The sequence below is a fragment of the Triturus cristatus genome, chromosome 2_1 (assembly GCF_964204655.1).
Source record: "Triturus cristatus chromosome 2_1, aTriCri1.1, whole genome shotgun sequence".
NCBI classification, from domain to species: Eukaryota; Metazoa; Chordata; class Amphibia; order Caudata; family Salamandridae; genus Triturus; species Triturus cristatus.
Window position 1 is genome coordinate 715,292,744 of NC_140581.1, and position 24,268 is coordinate 715,317,011.

A 24,268-nucleotide genomic window follows, 5' to 3' on the forward strand; every position below is an offset into this window, starting at 1 on the left:
AGTGTGATGGTCGTCATCCTGGAGGCTAGATCAACTTCCTGGTGTGTGCATGGTCAAGTAGTGCAAGGGGACGAGGGTGGCACAGCCTACAGTGGGCTACATGTATGGGTTTGCATTGTTAATATTAGTCAATTGTGGGATTGTGGTAGAGAATTTTATTTCCCTATACTTTCTATGATGAGTTTTCCATAGATAAGACAGCGTTCTCTTCCTCCACTGCGGAGATCTCTACTTATAGGCGCACATCAGAAATCTGATTATATACTTTGTATGTCTCTGCCTCCTGTGTAAAGGGATGGAGAGTCCAAAACTCTGGTACTGGGTGGAGATGTCCACCTGGCAATGGTGAATACGATCTGGGCAGAGATCTCAGCTTAGGGGTAGGCAGAAATGTATTTGTGCGGAGATCTCCGCAAATAGATTTCACTTTGTGAATGGGTCTCTCTTTAAGAAGTGCTCTTTACACTGCCACACTTCAGATTTGTTCATCGACAAATATGCTTTATATATGTGGAGTTGCAAATCAACTGTAAGTTTTTTCTTGTATTTGATGAAATGATAAATAAAGACTTTATGCCCGATTTACATTTTGGCGGACAAGGTACTCCATCGCAAACACATGATGCTGTCTCCTTTCCTCTTAACACCAATAACCTGAGTCCGTTTTTTGTAAGATCTAGAAAAAATCAAATCAAACCACGATTACGAGGACACATCAGTAGCAAAGGTTAGCACCAGAACGCCCGGACCGAGAGCCAAAAGCAGCCGATTCAAAACGCTTCAAACGAGCTTGTTGCGCTCTCACCTCTCTCTTTCCTCTCTCTCCTGAATCTCCATTTTCAGCATGCCAGCTTAAATTATCTGGTGAAGCTGGTTAAGTGGGAAAGAAGTGACATCCCCCTGCCCAAAAACCACGCTCCAACCCAACGGGAAGATGCCCGGTTGAAAAATAGAGGCCGACCGGGCCTCAGCACCAGCGAGACTCCTGAGCATCTCAATGAGAGGAGTTTTATACAATCACTTATACAAAGTGTTTCGCGATTCAAAATAAATAAATAAATAATAGTCGAAAATATACCCATTGTGCAACATTCATGTATGACTTCTACTGCTGATAAGGCAATATAGATTCACCTGAGGATATTCGACACCTTAACGTTTGGATGGTCAGTGTAAAGTACAACATGAATGAGTTGAATACTTTCTCATTCTCAGGGGCCTGCAACACTTTCTAACTGGCATGGGCCCACCTGAGGAACAGCTTCAGGTTATCAGTCTCAAACAAGCATTTGCCGAGCCAACAGAACCCCTCTAGGGCGTGAGTTCACCCCCTCCCTGTCAGCCTTATCATTCAGCCTCCCCCCCCCCCGAATTACTCAGGGGACAACATATTATGGTGTATCAAAGGTCACAGTTTATTTTCAACAAACATGGATCATACATTTCACAACTTCTTGGTTGGTCATTCGAAAACCCAAGTTTATTATACATCACATTTATCAATCAAACATTGACTCAAAGGTTTGTTTCCATTTCTGGCTGACAGCACTACCCTGCACAAGAGCCCTTCTTTGCAGGTGTCTCAGTATTCTGCGGGTTCTAGGTTTCACTTGCTACCGACTATGTGGGCGGCCGTCAGATGTGGCCCGGGCTGCAAGTGATGATCCACTTGCCCTGGACCCTTGCTGGCCACTTGCCTGCTACCAGTGCCCCTGCCGAGGGGCATTCCAAGGACACTGTCTGAGCAGCTCTTCTACTCTGGCCGTCATTGTGTGCTGTCATCTGCACCCACTTGTCCCTGCCGGGAGGCCTTTCAATTACACTATTTGAGCAGCTCCTCTACCTATGTTACTCTTTCTTCTGGATATCTTTCTGGGTTGCCTCTGCCCCACCTTTCCCCGACTTTGAGACTGCGACAACCGCCATCGTTCGGTGTGGGTCTTGAGGCAGTGGTCAGAGTCGAGGTCGAAGAGGGCCAGTGCCCACCTTTTGAACTCTTGGCCTGCTCTGCCCTACTTCCAACATTGGCGGTTTTAAAGGACGCGCCCAATCCCAGTGCATCCTTTTTCGTAGGCTTCCTTGTTTTTGTTAGGGAGTTTCTGCTGCCGGTAGGCATTCCCTGCAGGCCTCTACTGGGTCCGGCTTCGCCTTCCTTGGCCCTCGCCATAACCCCTCCCAGGTTTGTGAGTTCACCCCCTCCCAGTCGGCCTGATCATGCAGCATCCCCCACTTGAATTACTCGGGGGACAACCTATTATGGTGCATCAAAGGCCGCAGTTTATTTTCAACAAATATGGATCATACATTTCACAACTTCTTGGTTGGACATTCGAAAACCCATGTTTATTACACATCACATTTATCACTCAAACATTGACCCAATGGTTTGTTTCTGTTTCTGGCTGACCACACTGACCCTGCGCGATAGCCATTTTTGCAGGTGTCTCAGTGTTCTGCAGGGTCTAAGCTTCACTTGCTACTGACTTTGTGGGCGGCTATCAGTCGTGGCCCAGGCTGAAAGTGCTGTTCCGCTTGTCCTGGACCCTTGCTGACCACTCGCCTGCTCCCAGGGCCCCTGCTATGTGGAATCCCAGCTTATCTACTCTGGCCGTCACTGTGTGCTGTTATCTGCTCCCCTGTGTCACTGCCATGAACCATCCCAAAGAAACAGTTTGAGCAGTGCTTCTACCTATGCTACTCATTCTTCTGGTATCTTCCTGAGCTGGCTCCGAAACGTTACTGACGGTTTACAGATCAGAGGCAGCTCACTCTGTGCGCCCCGCTCATGAGAAAATCTGCTGTTCTAGGACTCAGACTATGTTGAATAGGAACATATCCATGCCTACACCGGTCTAGTTTACCCCATCCTCTAGGTGGTAGCCCAGTGTCGCAACGTTGATCAGCCGTGCCGAACGAAGCCCCGACCGTTCGCCCTACATATCTTAGTCATGGTGATATTTAGCTTGAGCCTAGACTTGCCCACTGTCCCACTCTCCAGACCCAGCGGGCAATCAGTTTGGACCATATGATCTCTGCCGGGCGGATCAGCCTTGCCAATGCCACCAGCCCTGCAACCATTTCCCTTAGTAGTTTCACCCAGAGTGATCACAGCGTCAGGCCACTCTCCTCGTTGCAGTGCCTCCTGCACTGCCGGGAGCTGCTGGGTCTACTTCATGCCTGATTGTCCTAACCATGCCTCCGCCGTGTTCTGTAGCCTGATCTCCAGTCTTTTTGCACCGCCTCCCACCGTTGCGCCCGTGTGATGTAGGAATGTCGCAGGATCCATACCTGGCGACGGCTCACTTGTGGTCCTGCAGGGACAGAAACCAAACCTCAGAACCCCGCAAGGCGGATGTACCCCTCGAACGCATATGACGCCCAGCGGCCCAATGTCTTAATATGTTTAGCATTGAGCCCTAAATGGACAGCAGTAGTTATCTGTCCCTATCCGGAATGAGTGCGACCGGAACTCTCTGGATGGCAACCCGATTTTTCCAGCATCTTCCTAAACACTGCTATGAATTGAAACCGGCTGAGACATTACCCATCCCTGTGTGAGAATAATGGCCTGTTGGCATGTATTCCAGCATGAGGCAAACCGGGCAGCATGCCCTGTACAGTCGATCCTTGTGTGCCTCCTTTGCCCCCTTGGTCCTTTTTGGACAGTCTCAGGTGCACAACCATGTACCCATTTTCCATGTGTCTGTCCTCTGTGTACACACATGCTGCCCCACGGTTCCCTCTGGCCGGGGCCACGAGTTCGCTGATTCTGTAAGCACTGAAGAAGGCTAGTGCAAACACTGTTTTGAATAAAACCACCTCATGGTGTCCTGCACATATGCCTGTTAGCGCTCCCAGTACTCCCTTCAGGAACGCCAAATCAATGGCCCACCTTTTGTCTTGAGCCCTAGGCTGAAGCCTCCACCAGCCTTTCATTGCTGTCCTACAGAAATTTTGCCCGGTTGGGTCCATCCCCGTTTCCAGTTTGGCATAGGGTACGACTGCGCTAAGGTGTGTTTGTGCCCACGACTTGGTCTTTCCGCTACGGAATGCCCAGTCAATGAATAATGCAACTTCAGCTGAGGGAAACCCTGCTTATGCCCGCTGTGTTAGTCCTGTTTCTAAAAACCACCCTGCACTTACAATATCTCTTCTCAGTCTTGGGTGCCAGTGCATTGTTCACCAGCATCGTTATGCCGTGTCCACGAGGTTCCAGAGGTGTCTGGGTACCGGAGTCATGCATCGGTCTGCGCGAGGTGCCAGCTCCCTGAATCTGTCCCACTGAAAAAGAGAGATCACATCAGCTACTGAATTTGCCACCTCTACTATGTATCTGGCCCTCACTGTTACGTTCACCCCAAATTAGCAGCTGACTAAATGTCGCAAGAGCCTCATCACTGCTGGATACTTTGCTGTTTCCATGTTAATCGCCTGCAACACTGCATAATTGTCTGACCACAGCGTGATCTACCGGTTACCCAGCCTGCCACCCCATTTTGTAAAAGCCACTATAATGGGGAAGAGCTCCAGGAGCGTAATGTTGCCTGTGATCCCTGTGTTATGCCAGCTGTCTGGCCACTGTTATGCTGCCCATGCATTTCGCAGGATGGCCCCAAAGCCGTGGCTGCCTGCCGCATCCATGAAAAGCTCCAATTGTTCAGACGTTGCTCAGGGTTCCCGCCACATGAGCGTGCCATTGAACCGGGCTAAGAAAGTGTCCCACTGCTCTAGGTCTTCCTTCACCCCTTTTGTGAGGCGCACCCTGTGATACCTCTTCGTCAGCCCTTTGGCCAACGAGACTAGCCACCTGGCGAATGGTCTTCCTGCTGGGATCACTGTGTTCAGAAAGTTCAGCTTCCCTAGTAGCTGCTTCCTCCAATGTCGCCTTCCTTTTATGTAGCAGTTGCCCTATGATGTGCCGCTGCTCGTCTACCTTATTGCTGGGCAGCCTGCATATTCCCTCCACTAAGTCCAGCTCAATCCCCAAGATCGATAGCTTGGTGACCGTGCACTCTGTTTTTTTCTAGCACCAATGGGACTCCCAGCTCCCCTGCCAACCTCTCAAACTGACAGAGTAGGGCTGCTCATTCCCCAACTCCGGTTTGCCAATGAACAGTAAGTCATCCAGGTAGTGTAGGCTCCCACCTGCCGGGTGACGTGTCCCCAGTACAGACTATAAGAAACTGCTGAATGACTCAAAGCAAGCACATGCTATTGCACACCCCATAGGTGGGCATTTGTCATAGTATTATGCCCATCTAAATGAAAGCCCTGCACGTGGTAACACTGTGGGTGTACTGGCAGGAAGCACAAGGAGGACTCTATGTCTGTTTTGGCTAACAAAGCCCTTTTCCTAACTGCTTAATCAAATCCACTGCATCGTCCAGCGAGGCTCACGCCACTGAGCAGCTGTTCTGCTCCAACCAGTCATTTACTGAATTTTCTTGTGGGTGTGACAAATGGTGTATAAGGCGGAATTTACCAGCTTCTTTTTTAGGTACCACCCCCAATGGGGACACCATGAGATTTTCCAAGAGGGGGTTGCTGAAGGAGCCTGCTACTCTCCCAAGTTGGACATCTTTCCCTACCTTCTGCCTGGCCACCTCTGGGTTATCACGCAGCGGGGACAAGGGGCAATTGTAAGGTATGGGGAACCCATATGTGGAACCGTCTGCCAGTAGCTGTCTTTCTTTCTTTCTCCTTTGGGTAATTATTCAGTAACACAACCAATCTTCTGATTCTGGTTCTCTCACACCCCCATTGTGCAATTGTTTGCGCCCTCTACTATTTTCTGTTGCCACTCTCTCTGCTGTCCCCTTATCTTTTGCCTGTTTGCAGTGGGCTGCTGAGTAGGTGCCGCCGCATTTGCTACAACTCTGTTTAAATCTGAAGGCATGCTCTCATTTACACTCATCTTTGTCGTATTTCCAGCATGTAGCTGTGCACCCCCTCCCGGTCTTTCCCCCTGGGGGGCCTCTAGCTTTGGTGCCCTGCCCCTGGCCTTCGTATTTCCCTTTAATTTCTGAGGGATGACAATTTTACTCACGTGCCCCTACCCCTTCCCTGGCCACCACCATGTGACTAGTGAAACCTTCTATGTCTTGATCCCATTCTATGACCGGCCATGTCTGCATCATTTCTCTGAAATGTAACCAAGCTTCCCCATGGAATTTTTGTTGTGCCTCATGTACTTTCTGTTCATGTAAGAACAAGGCAGCTGCACTCTGAGGAAATGTTTTTATGAAGACACACGCCTAGGTCCTAAAGGTCCGCAGCCAATTTTCAATTGACCATTCTATTCTGGGTGTGCGCCTATCTCTCCTATCCTCCTCTTTTTTATCCTGCGCCGTCAAATCCAACCCTGCCTGGCACACCTCCAATAAAGAAAATATGTCGATGTATTCTTTCCGCCATATCCTTTCTTATACTGCTAATTGTATTAGGTTGGCAATCCCTGTTCAGCGGGTTGTAATGGGAGCGTTCCCCTGGGACTGGCAAATGTACTCACTCACGGGCTTGCCCGCGGTCCCTTGCACCCCCTCCCCTGCTTTTACTTTGCCTGGCTCAGCCCCCCACTGTTCACTGTCATGCTGCCTAGGGTGCTTTGGTTAACCATTTCTTATCTGTGTTGTCCCTGTGCCCTGATCTTTTGGGCTCTCTGTTGCTGCTTCCGTGCTTCTTTTAGCCCCCTTCTTTTGGGGTACTGCCTGGCCTGACTCCTGTCTCCTGGGTTCCCCGCCTTCCCAAGGGCCCCTCATACCTGGGTGGTGCCCCGTGCTGAAATGCGTGCCTGGCCCTGCCTATGGCAACCATGGCATGGGTTGGTGCGGGATTTGCTGCTGAAAGGGTACATGCCTCCTCCCGGAAGTCACCCTCCCCTTGTCCGTCCCTCAGATTTGTTGGCCAGTGGTATTGCGGGCCCCACAGCCCCTGCGCTGTGTTGTTGGTAACCCCCAGTTGGGTCCTGTAGTTGGCAATCTTCCCCGGTGCCCCTTCAGTGCCTTGATATCGCCCCCGTACATTTGTGCGCAACCCAACCCCTTCGCTTCACCATTGATGCTCACCATTTGTTGCCATGTCATAATTTGCTGTGCTTCCTGCCACAGACCCCTCACTGGAGTCTTTGCTGCAGTACCCATCTGGTTCGCTGCTTTCCTCCTCGTCCACAGGTGTCGGTTCTGTGCTCCTGTTGCGCCCTTCACTGCGATGCAGGGGGCTGCTGATCTGTCGCCCCTGATCCCCCCTTCCCCAGATTGGTGGGGGCCGCCGTTCTGACTGCATGCCCCCTCTAACCAGGCCTTGGGGGGGATCTGCCTCACGACTTGCTTTCTTCTTTGGTGCTTGCTTAGCTATTTTTGCTTGCCTCTCCTCATGGCCCCCAGTGATTTGCTCATCCATCCACACATTCCCTTTTAAAGCTACCAAAGCCCTTGAGTTTTTGAGGAGGACTTGCAATTCGTCATCAAGCTATAGGCCAGCCTCTTCCCGTGCCTTGACCTGCTTCCTCAGCTGTGATCCCGCCTCTTCCTCGTTACCCGCTTCCTCCCTGAAGCACGCCAGCCTCTTCCTTATGTCTCCCAGCCATGCTCTGCTGCCCCCATGTGCCTTCTCCAGCTTGCGGTGCTCTCCTTCTCCTGTTCGGCGGGTAGGGCTGCTCCCTACCACCTTGGTCCCACTGTCTCTCGCCTCATACGCTTCCCAGCTGGGCTCTCCCCACTCGCTCCAAGAGTCGCTTATACTGCTGCTCGCGGGCCTTTTGGTGTCCTTGGTTGCAGGTGGGGAGGGGGGGTGCCCGCACTTGCCTCATTCTGTTCACTCCTGCGGACCGTCCCAGCTGAGCTCTTCACACCAGTTCAGGGAGGCCATAAGCAGCTGGTCGCGGACCCGCCCTCGATGTCGCTTTGATGTCCACGGTCGTAGGAGGCCGCACTTGCCTCGAACAGCTGCAGTCGCAGCACTTGTCTACCCTTCACCGGTACCGGGGCAGCTGGTCGGCGCTGATGCTCTATCCGGCCCTGGCAGGAAGGATGTTTTCTGGTGATCTTTAAAGTTTTGCCTTTTTCTGCTTTTTCGTCTTCCCGACGGCATTGTCCACGATCCTGCTGGCGCCGTTCCGATCACCGAGGCGATGGTCATAGTGCCAATATCGGCCACACTCACCAGCCCTCACGCAGCAACATACAGGTAACATAAATAATCAGACAAGACACCTTTTTGGTGGAAAAAATCGCTGCAGGTTTATTAGCATACCAAATATGCCAACATGGTGGGTTATCTTACAGGCGATCCAAAGGCAAGCCGCCCCTCGCGGCCTACCACCTGATGGGCCAACTTGCATCGTGGCCTTAGCCAATCGGTGCTTAGCGGTTGTGGTGAGGGGATAGTCCCTCCCACTTCCGGTGAACCATCGGTCCACCTCCTTACTCACGCCCCCCCCCTACGAGGGGCGGAGCGTTCAAGCGCCCCCCGGCTGTACAGGTTTCCAACCGCCCATAGGACAGATGGGGCGCCGTCGCACCTTAGGGTCCACCGCAAAGACTTCCTGGGGATATTAGGCCTCAGCACCTTTTGTGCTCCTGAAGAGGGTACCCCTGAGTACCTTTCCGCCTCTGGATTGCCCTGTAACTCCGCCTGCAACACAAATAAAAAAAGATTAGAAAATCCTTCCCCCCCACCCTGAGTACACCGGGTAAGCGGTAGGGAGGGAATCGGTGTCAGGGTGAGGGACAAAGAGGCCGCCAGGTGGGTGGGGGAGGAACTTACACCTCTGCCCGTTCCCCACCTCGTCCGGAAGTGACGAGCGTGACCCCAAAGGGGTTTCCGGACACTAGGCTGTCCAGTGTGCCATCCTGTGGCACTAAAGGGGCCGCCCTCTTAAGATGGTCCCCTGCGGAGACGTCGTCGGTCAGCCCACAGAATTACCATAGTTGGAGTTGAGGTCAAAGGAGACCCGCACACACCTTTTGAACTCTTGGTCTGGTCCGTCCTCCTTTCACTATAAGCAGTTTTCAAAGGACGTGCCCATCCCAGCGCATCCTTTTTTGTGAGCTTCCTTGTTTTCGTTAGAGTGTTCACGACTCCTGTAGGTGTTCCCTGCGGGCCTCTACTGGGTCTGGCTTTGCCTTCCATGGCCCGCACCATAACTCAGCCATGACACCTATTAGCTTTGCCAATGCTTACTTTGTGTCCTACATGGCTGCTGCAAGTAAGTGCCCATCGACGGGTGGCAATCTTTGAAAATATTTTCCTAAATGTAGAAATTCGCCATTCAAAGACAGTGTCCAAAGATGGCGCATTCTTGGTGGCTATCTTTGAATGCACAACAGATAAATAAAAGAAAAAGCATTCAAAGGTGGCCGCCTTGGATACGCAAACATCCTGTTATAGTCTGTCGTATTTTAAGAAGCTTCATTCAAATAAAACTGTGGCGGAAGCGCAGAAAACACAGGGTTAATCTTTTAATATAATTCGTTCAAAAATAACAAAATGCATTCAATGACGGATGTTGAGGATGTGTGCACGTGCACACGCACCGACGGCAATCTTAGAAGGGTTACACATTTTTTTAAGATTGCTGCACGCTAGGAGCACTGCCTCAAAACACACGAGGGCTGAGGGGTTTGGGCACAGTGATTGTCGGATGATTGAGTGGGAAGAGAGGGTTATTAGGGAGAAGTTTGGGGAAAGAGAAGGTACAGGGACAGAGAGATGGGTGGAATTGTGCTCTTGTGCACTTCAATCAAGTACTGAAGTCAGCAGTCGAAGGCTACATCAGTCAATCAGAAAACTGTGAAACTGAGTGGGACAAACACAAGACTAGGGAGAAAAGCATCCAATCAGTAAGGAGCAGGTAAATGAGACAACAATGCCATCCAATCATAAACCCAAACCCTACTTAAATGATATGCAAAGCATTGGCGCCATTAAGTCCTCAATAGACAGTTAAAGTTGCTTGCAGTAGACATAGAAATGATTGTCATAATGTTGTTGTCGGATCTGCTGAGGCATCTGTCAAGGAAAGTCTTGAATTCTGTGCAATTGGCTACATTCTTAGCACTCTAATCCTAGGTCCACGTTTGTAATTTGTACGCTAGTTCCAAAAGCAGGCTTCAGTTGCAAAATTTTGAAATGTTTGTGAAGCACACAAACTACATGAACCGATTCCCTAGTTGAACATTCTTTTTTGTTTTTTTTAAATGTATTTATTGAATTTTGCAAAAAATAAACAAAACAAACATACAAAAATAAATCAAGAAAAAAACACTGTACAAACACACAGATGAGGTATTCTAACAAATATCAGGGTACATATCCACAGAGTTGTACATTTAAGGGAGCAATATGACCTTCAGAAATATCCTTATATAATCGTGTCGTGGGCATCGTTGCTTCAAATTGTCAGATTATTACCAGAAACAGTACGGGATCTATATTCCCATAACAGCTTGCAACTGTGTTTTACATAGCTAGAACCTGGAATAGAAGCCAAGGTGGAAAGCATATAATTACATAGCTTCGCTCGCTGTATACCCCCCAAGTCAGGAAGGAACGGAGCTCCGGATACCTTTTTAGGTCTCGCCTGAGCCAGCGCGCATGCACTGCTCTGCGAGGCTTTAAACCTCCGAACACATGCTCGTGCGTGTGCTTTTATAAAAATCTACCCCTATTGGCCTATGCATGCATCTTTCTAAGAAAGACAGCACGCAATTGGCCCAAGGTGGGTGCATGTACAGCCTTCTCTGGTCGCTGGCCTAGGGTCCTCGGGAGCGAGCAGCAGCGCCATCTGTTTCCAATTATCGCGCCACGTCTCGCGGTCGCGTTAATTGGAAACAGATGGGCAAATGCGGAGCTTTCACTTTTGCCACCACCTGGCACGCGTGGCCACGCTTGTTTAATCTTTGGTGCCTCCCTCACTAGCCTTCTTCTGCATCTTGGCACGCTGCCACCCTTCTCATGTGGAGCTTCAGCATGACTGTCACCAAGGTAAGGACGCTGAGAGGGGAGATGCACTGTCTCCCTTGGCAGGGCTGCAGAGGCACCCCGGCACAGCTTGAGGGAAGTTACATGTTATGCAGCGCTGCCCCGAGAAATGCCAACTCCGCGCGGGGTGATGGAAGCGGGGTCCGGGTGAGACCTAATGCGTCCCTGCCAAGTTGCAGATCGTGGTCCCGCTTCGCCTTAAAGGGAAACAACGGGTCTGGCTGCGTTCTTGGCAGAAAGCTGTAACACATGTTATGTTGCGCGGTGTTCCTCCGCACCGGCCCAAGTGCAGGGAGTCTGCGCACCTCAGGCAGGAGAGGTGCGTTATGTCATGTTGAGTTGTTCTAGTTTTGCAGCAGCATGCAGAGTTTCCGAGTTTGCAAGGATGTAAATCGTTGTCTCCAGGTGGCAATTCCATCTCAGCCCCCTGTGCAAGGGCATCATTTCCTGCTGAGAGAGGGGGGTGATGACGGAGTGACCGACGTCTTATGCAGTGGATTAGTTTGCTCTGCCCAGGAGCCGATGGTCCGTCCGCGATATGCCTCGGCGCCTGGTATAGCGCAATCAGCAAGCTGCTTCCCGCTGACCATGCGGACCCTGGCCCCTTTTCCACCAGACGCACACAGTCCGTTCCCTGTGCATGGCGAGAGGCTATTATTAGTCCACGGCCCCTCTCCCCGAGCTAAGTTTTCTATCCACCTCCCCAGACAGATGCCTGGCAGCCCGGCATGCTGCAGTTTTAACTCCTTGGGCTGCGCTGCATTGCTGGTCCTTACCCCAGCGAGACGATCCCAAGTGCTGCCGTAAGAAACGTAGCAGGAACTCTCATCACACTTCCAACATGTCGCTTTCAAAGTCCACATGGAGCAATATTCGAAGAAATTGTTGCTATACAATACGTTACGCTTATGTTTTATTTGCTGATTAGCCTCGGTTTCATATTTGGTCCCGACCTGGCTATATTATTATTACAGGCATTATATAGCCCTTGAAGGAAAAATGCCTTTTAACCACGCTGCAATGTGACTTTAAAATTCATGCACAATTCTCTGAGCTGGAGAGATTTATAAGGTGTGAACATGCAGCTGGGGTGGTCTCAGGACTACAATGTTTCCGAGACTCTAGTTCACACGCTGAACTGAGAGATACCGCCTTACCACAGTGAGAACCCACTTACAAGTGACCCAGTGTTGAGGCACAGTAACAACGCACAAGGTACTGCACCTTTTTGGGGCCATTCTGACTTTTGAATTCTGGTGTAACCACAATGATTTCCACGTGTTTCCCCAAAATTGCAGACTGTTTTCCAGGCTTATTTCTACCTGTATTTTTGCAGGCTGATATGTGCCAGGAAATACTAACTCCTTGTGGTTGAAAGCTAGAGTTTTTTGCAAATAAAACAGATTATCGGCCAATGCTGGAATTAGAAAACCTTGACTCCAGGAACCCATAAATTGGGAGTCAAGGTGCAGCAACAAAAAAGGAAGTGGAGTCACGGGGGACGGAGTCATGGGAAGCAGTCAACTTCTTAATTTAAAAAAAGCTGCCACAAAGAATTTGGCAACAAGGAAAAAGGTGATGGTAAATCTGTTGTTGCTTAATTGGTTGCAAAGGTTGCATTTTAAAATCTCTTGTTATGGTTAAGGTACCTGCCGCAGAGAGCTTTGGGTGCGCAGCAAATGATGGAAACAATAATAATGGTAATATTGCACTTGCTAGAAGGATCTGTGTTTTTTCTAGTAACAGTTTTGACACACAAAGTAGTGTCAGCGTGCAGCCCCCTACATTTAATCTCTTTTTAGTACACTAGCATAGTCCACACCGGACATTGGTGGTCCCCGCTGGATCTGTCTCTCTTAATAAGCAAAGTAAAGAATGTACAGAATGCACAAAATAAGCATTTTGGCAAAGGTTGGCAGACAAGGATCTCAGGTTTATGATTTAGTTGATTAATTAAAGTACATGCGTAAGCTGAGCCCATAATCGATAAATCAATCAGCTTGCAAAACGAAACAGAATACAGCAAAGAACTCTATAAAGTCCTTGTAAAAATCCAGTATAGATTCGACTTCTCAGAATGGGGAAAGGGTCTCCTCTTAATCTGAAGATACCACATTCATATATAGTGTTTTAGGCAAAGGTTTCATATATTTACTACATTAGTACATGGTTCACACACTCATAACCAATAGAACAAGCATTGGCATAGCCAACAAGTCTCGCCTTTGGGACCTTATAAGTGTTTAGCCATGCAACAGTTGATGTTGCACCAAGGATATTGTGCTGGATAACTAAACACTTATAAGGTCCCAAAGGCGAGACCTATTGGCTATGCCCATGCTTTTTACTCTTTACAGGCCAGTTAAGTCTGATATAGGCTTCTCCGCCCACAGTTACAAATAAAGGAGATGCGAGGAAGTGAATTCAGGAGTGATTCAAAAGAGGGTGCTGAAGAGGAAAGAAATGAGGTTTAGGGTATGCAGATGGACAAGAAGGGAAGAGAAAAATGGCAAACGTGTCTAACAAAAACTGCAAATAACTGAAGACCAATACTCCTTCCACAGGCCTCAATATTTAACTCACAGTCTCACAATTTCAGAATTGAAACATTTTTAATATTATTTACAACAAAATAATTGTTGTTATTCATTTATTCTAATCAGCTAACAACAATCACAAGTTTTAGGTGTATGTCAGTTGTGTTATATAACAGGATGCAATAACAGAATGCTCAGAGAAAAAACAAAATACTGGCCAGGTGGCACACTATGTAAATCAGAGAAATGTAGTTTACATGTTTAAGACACTCCCCTTTTAGAGACCCCATTTTCATTTCACTTAAAGACCTGTCTGCGCAAATTTCTATGCGACTGATTGCAGCCAGCATCTGTTAGTACTTCCCCAAGCCTGGTAAGAGCATTTTCTTCCAAAGTCATTGCCGTTTGCAGTGCAAGAAACTGGGCAAGCACACACTTTGTAGGGCCCTAAGTTGTCGCACAGTAAAATTTGTACACCACAATAGCTGTTGAACATGTTAATGCAGTATGGTATGGGAAAGTTCAGAATGTGTTTAAATATTTCAAGACTACACTTTCACAATTGCTTACTTTTCTCAATAAATTCTTTATTCACAACTTTTATACATCTCCACTTTCAAACGTCACCAGCCACCACTGAAAGCAAAAGCTCTGTGCGAAACCTAAATCTGTCTCTGTCAGTCCTAAATGAGTCTATGGCAGATGGCACGGCCTTACAAGCACAGCGCGTTCAGAGCACCTTGAACTCATTTTAAGAGCGGAGTATTTTAGTAAGAAACGCTACCCAGGATTTAAATGCTTTGAAACAAAGGTGACCTAAAAGACAGGATAGGATTGTTTCCCCCCAATTATCGAAGGATAACAGCGAACGGCCTTACAACACACACACAGCTAAAATTTATTAACACGTGTTTAAAGAACAAAGTATGAATTCTGTGCTCCACAGTGACTTTTTGATTGTTCCTCGCGCCAAACAACAGCCTCGGAATAGCAAAGTAATCAGGCAGTACCTCTTGGATGGCTTCATTCTTTTCCATGATTGCAAGCGCGACGGCGGCACACTCTAATGTTGAAAGGCACGCATTAGTGGGCTGGGTCCGAATGACATATTGGCTTGAAAGGCTCGTTTTTAACTGCACCTGAAAAGATGAAGCACAATTTTCGATAATATAGAGAGAGGTCTTTCATTTCCCAAAGTTCACCTCACAAAAACGGTATAGAGCATGTTTAACACCTCAACTGAACTTCGCTCCACAGTAGACTTTCTCCGTTCACTAGTCCGAAGTACGTACTTCACATCTAGTGGTTATTTTATTCGCTCTCATTTAGCTGAGATTACCCAGAGGCAACGTATTCAGAATCTAAATTAGTACTGAGTGAATATTATTATTTCTATACAAATTAAGCATCACTGTGCCCGTTCAGAACTGTCTCTGTTTGAAGTAAACCCAGTTCAGTGCGGCTGAGTAATAAACGTATTTTAATATTCGGTTGTGGTGTTAAAACATGTAAATACGTGAAAAATTCTGGTGCTGATTTGTTTTTATTTTATTTAACAGTTATTTAACCGCCTCTAGTTTTTGCTGTCTTCTTTGTAACCAACTCTTGGCGCTATCGCACCTGGACTATCACATCCAATTGAACATAGGCTTCCCGAAACCTCACTTACAACCAGTGGCGGCTGGCACAGATCGGGAGTGGTGTGGCGGTGTAAAAAAATAAAAATAAACGTACCTGTTACGCGGCGCTCCTCCGTCATCTCTCCGCATCCGGTCGGAACGGAAGCACACAGGCTCCCTTAAGCCAATTACGACGCTCGGAGTGCTGTGGTTCGGCGCTCAGACAGGGACTATCAGCCTGTGCATGTTCTCCACCCAGGCTGTTGTACAGAACATGCTAAGTGTGCCTGACTGTTTAGTCGGTACAAGACGGTCGGCCAAACTATCATGCACACTTACAGAGTGCCCACCACTCCTTCCCTTGCTCTGTGAGCAGAGCAGCCTGCCCTGCTCCACAACCTGCCTCATTAGGGAAAAATAAAATGATAATAACATCGAGTTATTTTATTTTTCCTTACTGCTGAAAAGCAGTGGGGCAACGCTCCTCCACTTTAGCAGAGGAGCTGCCACTGGTAGTGGTTTTTGAACAAGATGGGCAGAATACTGCAACCTAAATTATATAATATTCATTTTGAAATCACTCCAGTGGCTGCTGGGTGTGTAATTCTAAGCTGGGTGCATGTTGAATGTAAGTAAGTCACACAGCATGATTGGCTTGAAACTGTGTAATTTATTGAAGAATAAGGGCCTGATTTAGATCTCGACAAACAGGTTACTCCGCCATACATATGACATAAGGGAATTAATATTTCAACAGGATATCTATCACTGTTGTGACGGAGTACCCCGTCCGCCAAGATCTAATTTAGTCAATAAGTCAGCACAAATACAGGCAGCTGTCCCCAGATACCAAGCGCTAAAGCCGTCTTCCAACTGTCGGCTCTCGCTTGTTTCCCACCTTGCGCTCACCAGAATCTCAGTTTCAACATTTAACCATAGCACAGGTGGCACGAGCCAAAGAACACAAAACCAAAAACAATATCCCAAGATACAACACATCTCCCTTTTTCAAACCGATTACAACAAGAATCAAAAAAACAATAAATAGAAAATAACAAGAATAAAAGAAATAAACATAACATGAGAATTCTGCCTGGGAACAATAGCATTTTTACCTAAGAAGAAAAAACATTACTGTTAAAGGAAGCAAAAACAACTTCACAAATGCATAGCCTAAAAAAGAAAAATCTTTCAGGTATCTTACAGATATGTTTCCTTGGTGAACCGATTTCATTTGTACTGTATCCCGTGCAACCTCAGGTCCCTTCACTTTTACTAATCGTGCACCATTCCACCATTGTCTGTTCAAACAATTTTGGAGCAAATCTACTTTTACCAACCTCCACCACTTGATAAGGCGAACCAAACCTCTCTCTTCCTTTAACTACTCTGGATTCAGGCAGCTTCACTCGGAGCCAATCACCTTTTTTAAAAACCAAAGTTTTGGTTCCTTTAATTACATCATACTCTTTTTCTGTTTCTCTGACTTTTACAAACATTATTTCGGATCTTGCCAACATATATTTCAAACCCACAAGTGGACATCATCCTTGTTTAACCGTTTAACCAAGGCGGCCTCAAGAGATCTTGTTTGTCACTTCATCTCTAAGCCATAAATGGTGAAATTCCTGTCACACTGTGAGGCGTGTTACGGTATGATCACAACATGCACCAACAGCATCCCCTACATCAACACCATCAATTACAGCACCTCTGACACGCTCACTTGCCATTCTGTTGACTCTCTCAATTTGAACATTACTTTGAGGATGACATATACTACATCTCTAATGTTTAACTCCCGCTCCACTCAAAAACTCTTCCATTTCTGAAAAAACGAACTGAACAGTATTATCAGCAATCAACTCAGGGGACAACTCCCTGGAAGAGACATCAGTGAGGAAAGTAACTCCATTTTTAGTACTAGGTTCCTAAATGAACTTCATTTCAAGACATTTTGGTAAGTGATGAACCAAAACAATAACAAAGCGTTGAAAACAGGGTAACACATAAAAAGGTCCCAGAACATATCTAGTCACTCTTTCCCACACCCTTTGGGGACTCTCAGGAACAATCATTGGCAGGGTAACACATTTCAGATCTTTATCACTGTCCTAATCATGCCTAAACATCTTCATAACTTATAGTCAACAGCCTATCTCTAATTTTATCTGGAGAAATCAACGTATCCGTTCTAAACAATAATTCATCTTTCACCGACAACTTTGACTGCACCTTACCATATGCTTGAAGTTCCACAGGAAGATTACCCTCTCTTAGCCGGTCTTTCCTGACATTCTACACAACCTTATTTAACAACAAATCCTGATTGAGTGCACACCTCCACTCTTCCTCACTGACACATCTGGTGTCCAATCAAAACATATTTGCATCCAAACACTCCACATGTTGTTGATCATCAATTACCTCTTCACTCTCCTCTCCAGATACCAGCGACTGGGAAAGACAGTCAGCCTTCTTGTTTCTATCACCTGGTATATGCTCAGTGGCAAAATTATACTCAAGTAGTTTCACAATTAGGGCCTTATTACGGGTTTGGTGGTCTGTGGACAGCCGCCCCAGAGGTCTGACGGCAGTGGGCCATCCACCGTATTATGAGTTGGGAGTGTTGACTGTGCAGGGACTGCAGCTGGACAGCCGACACCGCCAGCAGACTACCAGGTTCGCGGTCGGGCAAAGGCAGCCTCCACTGAGCGGGACAGAGGAGCAAGACCGACATCCGTATTAAGAGTTGGCTTTCCCATGAGTCGACTGTGGGGGTCTGACCGCTGACTAAAGGTCAGCGGAGACAAAGGATTTGGGGTGCATACTCACCCCTTTCCTGTTCTTCACAGCAGATTTTGACATGGATCCCTTTCTCTAGGTCCCCCCAAACACAGGAGCATCTTAATCCTATGGAACACGACCTTTTCTGCGACAAAATACAGGTAAGTGCATTGGTACCATATACACATTATCGGGATTGCCCACATATGGGTCGGACTCTGGCAATGGGTAGGTGGTATTTTTCAACATGTATCATGCATATGTGTGCATCCAACACATATGAAGTAGGAATATACACACAGCATCAATACATATTGAAATACATTGCCCACCACCTGAAGACCGCCGCAGCCACACCGCCAGCCCCTCAGCGAACTTGTAATATGGCAGTCGGACAGTCAACGGAGCAGAGGTCTCCTGGCTGTCATGGACTCGGTCCTACTGCCGTCGGACCGCCAAACTCGCTAAAAGGCCCTTAATCTCACAAGTCCAGCAGTAGATTTGGTGGAATGAACATTAGTTCCACTTAAAATGGGTATTAATGGTTTATGATCTGACCACAATATGAACGTTGTACCCCAAACATATGGTTTAAAACGCTCAATGACCCAAACACATGCAAACATCTCACGCTCAATGACTGAATACTGTCGTTCAAGTGGTCTGAGTGTACAAGAGACAAAAGCAATGGTGCGTTCGTTACCCCCTCTGCCTTGGGGACAACCCAGCTCCAAGTCCAACACCACTAGCATCTAAAGTTACAGTCAAACACTCTCCAGGTGTGTATGAGCTGAGTAGGGGTGCCGTCGATAGCCCTTCCTTTATTTCTTGAAAAGCTAATTCTTGTTCCCTACCCTACACAAACTTGACATTCTTCTTCAACAATGCAAGAAAGGGCTTATCATTTGTGGCAACATGTTTTACAAATTTAGCATAATATTTACATAACCCTAAGAAATCCTAGAGTTTCTCCCTGTCTATTGGAACTGGCACTTCCTGAATTGCTTTTAGTAACCCTGGACATGGACCAATGCCTTTACCCTTTACCGGAAAGTACATTGCCCAAGTACTCCACCTCATCCACCCCAAAATCACACTTATCTTTTTGTTGTTGTTATTTATTGGGTTTTACATAGTACATTCAGTAATGATACAACAAATTATCAAAAATAATTGAGACAAACGAATAAACAAAAACAAATGAGGTAGAACATACATATCATCACTATCTGGATACATTTCTTACATCTTCAATTTGTTTATTGGTCTTGGCATGCAATATGAACATATTTAATCTTAGTACTGGTCTGGTATCAATTAAAATTAAGGGGGGACAATCAGTGTCACTGGGAGTATTCTCGTTAGGCACAGGTAGTGCGTCGCAGCCGTGCAATTCAGCCAAATGCAGCATATGAGGCATGTTCACTTAAAGTTCCTTTTCAGTTATTCCCACCTTACCGTTCCCCTAACTCTTTCCCAATTAGGTATTGCTGATACCAGAAACCCTTGGGACGGCTCTGTGGCGGTAGCAGCTCATTGTATGTGCCAGATTGAGTATTGCAGTAAAGCATGTCCGCTTTCCAATCATCTGTTAGCGGTATTGGCTCCTTAGCCCAGCACATGGCAACTCTGCGTTTAGCAAGTAACAGACCCATCGCCACTAGCTTCCTTCAGCTTTTGTCTACCTCTGTGTCATACCCGAGCAGGGCAAGTAGCGGACTTAGTTCCAGAGTGTATCCTGTGTCTCACTCAAGATAGAGAAAACTTTCCCCCAGAATATCAGGACAATTCTATGCCACGTGTAGGAACCCTGCTTCCTGTCCGTGCAGCGATCGCATCTAGCAGAGTCATGCAGCCCATAACGAAACAGTCTGTCAGGTGTATAATAAACTCTATTAATATATTTAAAGTGTATTAGACGGTGCCTACCGTTCAAGGATATATGCTTTGTGACCTCACAACAATACTTCCAGCACCTATCATCAACAATCAAATCCAAATCTCTCTGCCAGTTGTGACGGGCTTTAAGATATTGTGTTTTTCTGGGTTCTTGTGCGAGGGAATAAAGCAGAGGTCTTCAAACTGTGGGGCACACCCCCTGGAGGGCCGTGGAAGTGTTCCCAGGGGGAGCGCAAATGGGTCTGTAATTACATGTAAATGAAGACAGTTCGGAAGCGCAAAAGGCGGCTTTCTAGGTTGTCTTAATTTATATGCAGCAGTTAAAGCCCATAAAAACTTGCCAGGACAGTAATTCCAAGTGACATGGAGCAGAGTCAGCGAGTGTGAATTTGGGTCCAAGACATGGCTAAAAATTTCTGCATTTTAATTTTTTTTCGTTAACCTTTTGGTAACTGCATATAAAAACATGCACACACTTCAAATAAAAAATAAATGCAAGCTAAACTAATCAAGGGGAAAATGCTATTTTACCTTATGAAACCTCAGTTGGCTAATGTGATTACTACAGCTAGCTTTGTGTGTGACCAGATAGAGTCACAGAATTACAACCTGATAGGTGCAATGAGGAATAGTGATTTGTTTATAGCGTTACGAGGTCCCAGTCTGTGACAGAAATCACTATGAATGCCATTATTACACTGTATAAAACAGGCTGCTGCAAAATACTGTTTAAGGAAATACAAGTTCTTTACATTTCAGTGATAAGCATTCAATCTATATCTAATGTAAATATATGTACATGTGTCCATTACAAAATGTGCACTCCTTTTAATGGACACATATATTAACTCTCACAAAGAATAAATGTCTGTCACCAATAGCTGATTGACTCCTTTAATAAAAAGCTACACTGATTCCAAAGCAGCCTTTATATTTGCACACATTTCCATTTCTTTCAGGTAGCAGGCACCTTGGTGAGAAGGCATGCTTCTTCTTTAGTTCGCTTCTATCTGTTTCACAGCACAGGACCCCCCCCCCCACCCTCTGTGAGTGGGTACTGGAACCCTGTTATGGCACTCTTAACTATTAAAAAGAACATGTGTGCATTTTCCTTACTGGCATTAGGGCTCAAGTCACTATTGTTGCGCACAGAACAGGGCCCAAGCAACAGGGGAGGAGTGAGGGCTAAATGTGCTTTTTTGTTGCTGTTTTTTACACAAAGTGGCAGAAAGACTGTTTGGGCATCTGACCTAGATGTAATGGCCCTGTCGAGAGGGCAGACTGGACAGCCTTAAGCTGTAGGTATTATTGGTGCAGCAGTTGCATTAGCGAGCCAGGGCCTACTTGCTCTACCAGTGCTTCTTTGAAGCCTTGGAGCAATGACCTAAGGGAAAGAAAAAATCAGTGCACAGGGGACACCTCAGAGAGATGAGAGGGATGCAGAGAGATGAGAGGGATGGAAGGGAGAGGGATGATGAGAGATGGGATTGAGAGGGATGGTGTGAGATGGGAGCCTATGTTGTTAACAAACATCAGTACTTATCATTAGTGAAACAGGTGCAGTGACACTTTTGCCCAGGGGTCGACTGCATCACAAGTTTGAATGTTTTACAATAAAAAGGGTGCATGGGGGCTCATTTTCCTTGCTAAAATTAGGACAGATGGCGCACTGGGCGCTAAAAAGGTGGGCAGCATGCAGTAGCTCATTTTCTTTCAGAAAGAGACCGGGCTTGTTTTGAGATTGAAGTGGTGGTCAGACATTTTGGGGAAGGAGTGAAAGAAGAGGAGATAGACTGCTTCTCAGGTCTACAACCATTATTAGTGTGGCAGATGTAGTGCATTGAGGGCCACAGCACCCCAATTATGGGCAGTAGTGTTTTGGGTCAATTCTGTTCTTGTTTGATGCTGTTGCATTTTTATAAATCGCACATTTAGTGTGGATGACGAGCTACAGAAAAGCAATCTTTAAATTATGACATGATCCCCGCCCCGTGTGATCATCCCACCCCTCCCAAAATCCTTGCCGTATAATTTTGGAGGAGGGCCCAACTTCAAAACATTTTGCTTAGGCAGAGCTCAGAAAAAAACCCAGTATAGATTCGACTTCTCAGAATGGTGAAAGGGTCTCCTCTTAAAGAATCAAAAAAACAATAAATAGAAAGTAACAAGAATAAAAGAAATGAACATAACATGAGAATTCTGCCTGGGAACAACAGCATTTTTACCTAAGAAGAAAAAACATTACTGTTAAAGGAAGCAAAAACAACTTCACAAATGCATAGCCTAAAAAAGAAAAATCTTTCAGGTATCTTACAGATATGTTTCCTTGGTGAACCGATTTCATTTGTACTGTATCCCGTGCAACCTCAGGTCCCTTCACTTTTACTAATCGTGCACCATTCCACCATTGTCTGTTCAAACAATTTTGGAGCAAATCTACTTTTACCAACCTCCACCACTTGATAAGGCGAACCAAACCTCTCTCTTCCTTTAACTACTCTGGATTCAGGCAGCTTCACTCGGAGCCAATCACCTTTTTTAAAAACCAAAGTTTTGGTTCCTTTAATTACATCATACTCTTTTTCTGTTTCTCTGACTTTTACAAACATTATTTCGGATCTTGCCAACATATATTTCAAACCCACAAGTGGACATCATCCTTGTTTAACCGTTTAACCAAGGCGGCCTCAAGAGATCTTGTTTGTCACTTCATCTCTAAGCCATAAATGGTGAAATTCCTGTCACACTGTGAGGCGTGTTACGGTATGATCACAACATGCACCAACAGCATCCCCTACATCAACACCATCAATTACAGCACCTCTGACACGCTCACTTGCCATTCTGTTGACTCTCTCAATTTGAACATTACTTTGAGGATGACATATACTACATCTCTAATGTTTAACTCCCGCTCCACTCAAAAACTCTTCCATTTCTGAAAAAACGAACTGAACAGTATTATCAGCAATCAACTCAGGGGACAACTCCCTGGAAGAGACATCAGTGAGGAAAGTAACTCCATTTTTAGTACTAGGTTCCTAAATGAACTTCATTTCAAGACATTTTGGTAAGTGATGAACCAAAACAATAACAAAGCGTTGAAAACAGGGTAACACATAAAAAGGTCCCAGAAAATATCTAGTCACTCTTTCCCACACCCTTTGGGGACTCTCAGGAACAATCATTGGCAGGGTAACACATTTCAGATCTTTATCACTGTCCTAATCATGCCTAAACATCTTCATAACTTATAGTCAACAGCCTATCTCTAATTTTATCTGGAGAAATCAACGTATCCGTTCTAAACAATAATTCATCTTTCACCGACAACTTTGACTGCACCTTACCATATGCTTGAAGTTCCACAGGAAGATTACCCTCTCTTAGCCGGTCTTTCCTGACATTCTACACAACCTTATTTAACAACAAATCCTGATTGAGTGCACACCTCCACTCTTCCTCACTGACACATCTGGTGTCCAATCAAAACATATTTGCATCCAAACACTCCACATGTTGTTGATCATCAATTACCTCTTCACTCTCCTCTCCAGATACCAGCGACTGGGAAAGACAGTCAGCCTTCTTGTTTCTATCACCTGGTATATGCTCAGTGGCAAAATTATACTCAAGTAGTTTCACAATTAGGGCCTTATTACGGGTTTGGTGGTCTGTGGACAGCCGCCCCAGAGGTCTGACGGCAGTGTGCCATCCACCGTATTATGAGTTGGGAGTGTTGACTGTGCAGGGACTGCAGCTGGACAGCCGACACCGCCAGCAGACTACCAGGTTCGCGGTCGGGCAAAGGCAGCCTCCACTGAGCGGGACAGAGGAGCAAGACCGACATCCGTATTAAGAGTTGGCTTTCCCATGAGTCGACTGTGGGGGTCTGACCGCTGACTAAAGGTCAGCGGAGACAAAGGATTTGGGGTGCATACTCACCCCTTTCCTGTTCTTCACAGCAGATTTTGACATGGATCCCTTTCTCTAGGTCCCCCCAAACACAGGAGCATCTTAATCCTATGGAACACGACCTTTTCTGCGACAAAATACAGGTAAGTGCATTGGTACCATATACACATTATCGGGATTGCCCACATATGGGTCGGACTCTGGCAATGGGTAGGTGGTATTTTTCAACATGTATCATGCATATGTGTGCATCCAACACATATGAAGTAGGAATATACACACAGCATCAATACATATTGAAATACATTGCCCACCACCTGAAGACCGCCGCAGCCACACCGCCAGCCCCTCAGCGAACTTGTAATATGGCAGTCGGACAGTCAACGGAGCAGAGGTCTCCTGGCTGTCATGGACTCGGTCCTACTGCCGTCGGACCGCCAAACTCGCTAAAAGGCCCTTAATCTCACAAGTCCAGCAGTAGATTTGGTGGAATGAACATTAGTTCCACTTAAAATGGGTATTAATGGTTTA

General features: G+C 46.5%; 1 protein-coding gene across 1 annotated transcript in view; it reads right to left on the reverse strand.

The window, feature by feature from the left end:
- The window catches only part of DTWD2 (DTW motif tRNA-uridine aminocarboxypropyltransferase 2), a 576,220-nt gene that overhangs the window by 25,039 nt on the left and 526,913 nt on the right, over nucleotides 1-24,268 (reverse strand). Inside the window, exon 6 of the mRNA XM_085632651.1 lies at nucleotides 14,528-14,656. Coding sequence (XP_085488777.1) covers nucleotides 14,528-14,656 — 129 coding nt within the window. The remainder of the gene's footprint in view (nucleotides 1-14,527; nucleotides 14,657-24,268) is intronic.